Source organism: Colobus angolensis, unplaced genomic scaffold, assembly GCF_000951035.1.
Source record: "Colobus angolensis palliatus isolate OR3802 unplaced genomic scaffold, Cang.pa_1.0 Scaffold35, whole genome shotgun sequence".
NCBI classification, from domain to species: domain Eukaryota; kingdom Metazoa; phylum Chordata; class Mammalia; order Primates; family Cercopithecidae; genus Colobus; species Colobus angolensis.
In genome coordinates this window covers 5299418-5306056 of record NW_012116821.1, presented here as the reverse complement: position 1 = coordinate 5306056, position 6639 = coordinate 5299418, and the positions used below count along the sequence as shown (strand labels likewise).

The 6639-nt window shown below is 43.1% G+C and overlaps 1 protein-coding gene across 2 annotated transcripts in view; it reads left to right on the top strand.

Moving 5' to 3' along the window:
• RPF2 (ribosome production factor 2 homolog (S. cerevisiae)) overlaps nucleotides 1-6639 on the top strand; it is a 46756-nt gene that overhangs the window by 14060 nt on the left and 26057 nt on the right. For both annotated transcript variants that reach the window (XM_011952782.1, XM_011952780.1), the window contains 2 exons: nucleotides 2388-2469; nucleotides 5033-5109. In XM_011952782.1, the coding sequence (XP_011808172.1) occupies nucleotides 2388-2469; nucleotides 5033-5109 (159 nt within the window). The remainder of the gene's footprint in view (nucleotides 1-2387; nucleotides 2470-5032; nucleotides 5110-6639) is intronic.

The following is a 6639-nucleotide window of genomic DNA, read 5'->3' as shown; positions in this document are numbered from 1 at the left end:
TTCTATTTTGACTAGAGATGGGATTTTGCCATGTTGCCTGGGCTGGTCTCCAACTTCTAAGCTTATGCGATCCACCCACCTCAGCCTCCCAAAGTACTGGGGTGACTGGCAAGAGCCACCACACCTGGCCGTAAAAAGTATTTTCTGGACACCTACTTTGTTCAGGACATTGTACAACATTGTACAAGGTGTGTTCACATGACATCGCATGTGGCCTTTGCAAATTTTTGCAGGAGGTGGTATTATCCCTACTGATAAAGTTAATTCTCAGAAAAGATGATTTGTCCAGATACTTAGTGGCAGAGCCTGAATTCTTGGACTTTCTGACTCTGCATCCCCCATACTGGTTGTGGACAGGCCAGGTGGGTAGTTGTTTGCCCTTTTGCTTCTGTTTAGAGACTAGAATGAATGATAACCAAACTAGGGGCCCATACCTCAGAGTCTTGTAAGGAGTAAAGAAAAATTGAGGGTTATGACTCTGTCATCTGGTTTTTTTTTTTTTTTTGAGACAGAGTTTTTGCTCTTGTTGCCCAGGTTGGAGTGCAATGGTGTGATCTCGGCTCACCGCAACCTCCGCCTCCTGGGTTCAAGTGATTCTCCTGCCTCAGCCTTCCAAGTAGCTGGGATTACAGGCATGCAACACCATGCTTGGCTAATTTTGTGTTTTTAGTAGAGACAGGATTTCACCATGTTGGCCAGGCTGATCTCAAACTCTGACCTTAGGTGATCCGCCCACCTCGGCCTCCCAAAGTGCTGGGACTACAGGTGTGAGCCACTGCGCCTGGCCTTTTTTTTTTTTCTTTCTTAATAAGAGGCTTTCCAATTGATTTTTGGACTAAAACGTGTTGATTCTAATTTTTCTGCTAAGAGTGGTGATCTCAGTAAACTGAATCAAAGCATGTGGGATGTGGAGACTATAGGTATAGTGTAAAAAGAGCTGTCTAGGATTAGCACCCCACACTGAGATTTTTTACTACTCTGAAATCTGTAATGGAAGTCTATACTTCTGAGAACCAAATGGATAAGATCTCTCTTTTTCTGTTTTCCAAGATGTTGTCACTGTGTCACCCAGGCTGGAGTGCAGTAGTGTCATCACAGCTCAGTGCATGTAACCTTGATCTCCTGGGCTCGAGTGATCCTTCCTCCCACCTCAGCCTCCCAAATACGTGGGACTGCAGGTGCTCACCACCATACCCAGCTAATTTTTTGTATTTTTCATAGAGACAGGGTTTTACTATGTTACTCAGACTGGTTTCAAACTCCAGATCTCAAGCCATCCACCTACCTCAGCCTTCCAAAGTGTTGGGATTACAGGCATGAGCCACTGCACCCAGCCAGATAATTTTTTTTTTTTTTTTTAAAGACAGTTTCGCTCTTGTCACCCAAACTGGAGTGCAGTGCTCTTGTCGCCGAGGCTGGTATGCAATGTTCTTGTCACCCAGGCTGGAGTGCAATGGCGTGATCTCGGCTCACTGCAACCTCTGCCTCCCAAGTTCACTGAATTCTCCTGCCTAAGCCTCTTGAGTAGCTGGGATTACAGGCATGCACCACCACGCCTGGCTAATTTTTTTTATTTTTAGTAGAGACACGGTTTCACCATGTTGGCCAGGCTGGTCTCAAACTCCTGACATCAGATGGCCTCAGGTGATCCATCTGCCTCAGCGTCCCAAAGTGCTGGGATTACAGGCATGAGCCACCTTACTGGGCCTCGTGTGTTTTAAATGTATGCAATAATAGTAGTGATATCCTGTGAGTTAAAGGGATTTGTTCAGCAAATGAAACACTTGGTGTGCTATTCCAAAATGACAGCATAACAAAATAAATGGTTTCATTTTATTTATTAACTGAATAGTTTTCATGTATTCTTAGTCTTGAAATGTATATCTTTTCCCTAAGTACCCCAAATCAGAAAACTTGAAGTAAAAAGCTAGAAATACTTTTCCCCTGTATTTTCCTTTCTGGTTCATTAAGTCTTCATTAACTTCCACTGGAAAAAAAAAAACTGGTGTAGTTTTTTGTTTTGTTTTATTTTTTTGAGACAGTCTTACTCTGTCCCCCAGGTTGGAGTGCAGTGTCGCATTCTCAGCTCACTGCAACCTCTGCCTTCTGGGTTCAAGCGATTCTCTTGCGTCAGCCACTAAAGTAGCTGGGATTACAGGCGTGTGCCGTCACACCTGGCTGTCTTTTGTCTTTTTAGTAGAGACAGGGTCTTATCTCGTTGGCCAGGCTGGTCTCAAACTCCTGATCTCAAGCAATCCACTCGCCTCGGCCTCCTAAGTGCTGGGATTACAGGTGTGAGCCACTGTGCCTGGCCTGAGTTTAAAGGTAAGATTCTTAAAGTTCTTAAATGTATGCGTTGACTAAATGGGATTTATTTGATTTTATAGGAATTCTTTTCAAAGAAGTCAGATTGTTCTTTATTCATGTTTGGCTCCCATAATAAGAAGCGGCCAAATAATCTAGTAATAGGTAAGTATAATTTACTTTTTAATATTTTCACTGTTAGAGTCAACTTGTTAGCAGCAGCGAATTCATATGGGTCTGGAGCAACTTGGTTCTTGCCTCTTCGGAGGAAATAATTCATCCAAGGGGCATAGGCAGAGTAAGAGACTGAGGGAATTATTTGAACAGGAGTGAAAGTTTATTAAAAAGTTTTAGAGCAGGGGCCTGGCATGGTGGTTCATGCCTGTAATCCCAGCACTTTGGGAGGCTGAGGTGGGTGGATCATTTGAGGCCAGGAGTTCGAGACCAGCCTGGCCAACGTGGCAAAACCCTGTCTCTACTAAAAATACAAAAATTAGCCAGGCATGGTAGCACATGCCTGTAGTCCCAACTGCTGGGGAGGCTGAGGCATGAGAAATGCTTGAACGCAGGAGGTGGAGGTAGCAGTGAACCAAGATGGCGCCACTGTACTCCAGCCTGGGTGACGGAGTGAGACCCTGTCTCAAGGGGAAAAAAAAAAAGTTATAGAGCAGAAACAAAAGGAAGTAAAGTACCCTTGGAGCGCCAAGCAGGCAACTTGAAAGATTCAAGTGTGCTGTTAGACCTTTGACTTGGGGGCTTTATACATTGGTATGCTTCAGGGGTTTGGTGTCTCTTCTCCCTTGGTTTTTCTTTTCTTTTTTTTTTTTTTGTTTTCTGAGACGGAGTCTTGGTCTGCTCCATCGCCCAGACTGGAGTGCAATGGCTCAATCTCAGCTCGCTGCAACCTCCCCCTCCTGAGTTCAAGCAATTCTCTTGCCTCCTGAGTAGTTGGGACTACAGGTGCCCACCACCATGCCCAGCTAATTTTTGTATTTTTAATAGAGACGGGGGGGGATTGGGGGGGGTCTCACCATGTTGACCAGGCTGGTCTTGAACTCCTGACCTCAAGTGCTCTGCCCGCCTTGGCTTCCTGAAGTGCTGAGATTACAGGTGTGAACCAGCATGCCTAGCCTGCTACCTTGATTTTTCCTTGGGATGAGCTGTCTGCCTGTGCAGTGGCCTGCCAGCACTTGGGAGGGGCCACATGCACAGTGTGTTTATTGGAGTTATACATATGCTTATTTGAAGCATAGAGCAAGGTCATATACCAGTTAAAGTCTGCCATTTTGCCTCCTAGTGTGTGTGCTTGAGCCCACCCACCCAACTCCTGAGATCTTATTGGGAAGCTGCTAATTACTAGCCTCGGGTGTTATCTCTTTCTTGGGAGCCTGCCTCTCCTTGGCACTGGCTGCAACCAATTATTATTTTAGAGAGACAGTTAAACAGCCGCCTGACCGTCACCTGATGGTTGCCTGACATTCCTGGTTGGGGTGGGGTGAGTGGGCAGCCTCTCCTGTCCTGTGCATGTCTGCCTATCTACTGTAAGAAGCTCTGTGACTCAGATTAACTGATGGTATTGCAGGATCAGGAGTAATCAATAAGCTGTAAACTAGTTTGGTGGGTTTTTTGGTTTTGTTTTCACCTTGTAACATTGAATAAAAAATTTTTAGATCATGTCGGGCACGATGGCTCACGCCTGTAAATCCAGCCCTTTGGGAGGCCGAGGTGGGTGGATCACTTGACGTCAGGAATTTGAGACCAGCCTGGCCAACATGGTGAAACCCTGTCTCCACTAAAAATGCAAAAAAATAGCCAGGCATGGTAGCACACACCTGTAATCCTAGTTACACGGGAGGCTGAGGGAGGAGAATTGTTTGAACCAGGGAGGTGGAGGTGGCAGTGAGCCGAGATCGTGCTATTGCATTCCAGCCTGGGTGACACAGCAAGACTTCGTCTCAAAAAAAAAAAAAAAAATTTAATGTCAGTCTGCAAGTAAAGAATGGGGCATATAAATAAATATGACTCTAGCAATACAGTGAAGTGCCACAAGTAAGAAAGAATATGAAAAGATTCCCTGGTAATTCGTGTTTCTTAGAATGCCATTGCCTTCTGTCTCTGTTGAAATCAAATTCTGGTTTAAACAGGAACCGTGGTCTCTTCGGGCTCTCAGCATCCCTGCCTACTTGGTTGTAGATGCAACACGATTACTTTATACTTGCATTGAGTGTCTCTGAGCTCCCACATAGCATGGATCCATTGGAATTAGGGGGAAAAATTATCCTAAGCTGTAGATTTTTTTTTTTTAGTATGAAATATATATATATATGTACTAAATCAATATTAGAGTTAATGTATCAACCCATGTAAATTAACCTTTCTCTAATATCTATTGAATACGTAGATTTGAAAAAGAACCTTTGCCTCAGTGTGTTGAGATTGAGCCCGGCATGCTCACTGGCTTAGGCAAGCCCTTTACCTTCTGTGGGCCATCATTTATTCTTGTATAAAATAAAGGAGTTGGGCTAAGTAATGTCTAAGATCCTTTCAATGACTAATATCATAACAATAAGTAGAGTTGAAAATGTAAGAAAGTGGGATATGTTTGCGGGATTATAGGGAGAAAGAAAAGAGGCAGATATGAGGACATTTTGAATATACAGCTCATGTAGGTATATGTAAGGTGGCTCTTTGGGAAAAATACATGCTTAAAAATACATTTTCCTTCCAGGTCGTATGTATGACCACCATGTGCTGGATATGATTGAATTAGGTATTGAGAATTTCGTCTCTCTAAAAGACATTAAGGTAAGATACTCATCATAGAAATGGAAAGTGTTTTGTAATGCTTCTCTTGGCCAGTAGTGACATCTTGTGGTGAAGAGTAGATGAAGAACTTTGTGTTTTTATTTTGACATGCTGTAGGATAAAAATGCAATTTTATTTTACCTTTCTTTTAAAAAGAGGAATATATTTGTAGTGCATAGCAACATATGTGGACCTTGTGGCTGGTAGACTTCAGACTGTGGTTACTAATTCTTGTCTAGGCCATAATTTATTTATTTATTTTTTGCTTTTTTCTTGCTTTTTTCATAGTTTGAATTTATTTTTTATTCTTTTGTTTTATTTTATTTTTTTGAAACAGGGTCTCACTCTGTCACCCAGGCTGGAGACCAGTGGCATGAACATGGCTTACTCAGTCTCGACTTCCCGGGCTCAAGCAATTCTCCTACCTCAGCCCCCACAGGTGCATGCCAGCACGCCCAGCTAATTGTTTTGTGTTTTTTTTGTAGAGACAGGGTTTTGTCATGTTGCCCAAGCTGGTCTCAAATTCCTGAGCTCAAGGGCTCCCCCTGCCATGGTGTGAGCCAAAGCACCTAGCTACTCAGGGGACTGAGGCAGGATAGCCTGAGCCCAGGAATCCAAGGCTGCAGTGAGCAGTGATCCCACCACTGTACTCCATCCTGAGCAACAGAATGAGACCTTGCCTCTAAAAAACAAAAAAAGAAATGAAACCTGACAATAATGGTTTTGTGGTCCAGTTTACTTTTTTATTTTCTTTTTTTTTAGACAAAGTCTTGCTCTGTTGCCCAAGCTGGTCTCAAATTCCTGAGCTCAAGGGCTCCCCCTGCCATGGTGTGAGCCAAAGCACCTGTAGGCCTATAGTTTAAATGCTGTCCTCTTCCTCTCAATTATCACAGCATCTATTTTATGGAACCTTAGAAAAACCTGTAGAATTTTCAAATTGAGCCCTCTTGTAAACCCAGAAGCTCTGGCTGATTCTATAGTATTTTGGTTACTAACCACCAAATGGCAGCTCAGTTCACCCTTGGGGAGTTGCATCTTTTGTGTCATCTTCGTTTTAATGATACTATGAAATAGAGTGTTCTAACTCAGCTCTTAGGTACAAATTGGGCTACTGTTCCCTCAGAACTCTGCTTCAGGCTTAATCTATCTTAGCAAATACATTATTTCACCTAGACCTCACAGCAATCTGGGTAAGGCCTAAGTAATTTTCTTTTTTGTATAGATTTGGAGATTGTGGCCCATAGGGGTTTCATTGGTGAACTAGAATCACACATATGGTTAGTATAACCAAGATTAGGACTCTAGGGCTTTGGGAGAAGTGATATTGTTGTTGGTAATAGAAAGTTATGTAACTGCTCTCAGTTTATGGGTTTTTGAGGCTCATGGTCTAGTCGGAAGAATTGTAGCGAAAATGTATAATTACTCCTTTCCCTGCCTGACTTTAAGAGAGGACATGCTTTTCAGGTTTGGTAGAATTCCTGTACTAAGCAACTTTATCCCATGAGTTAGGAAAAAAAGGTTCTTACCAGA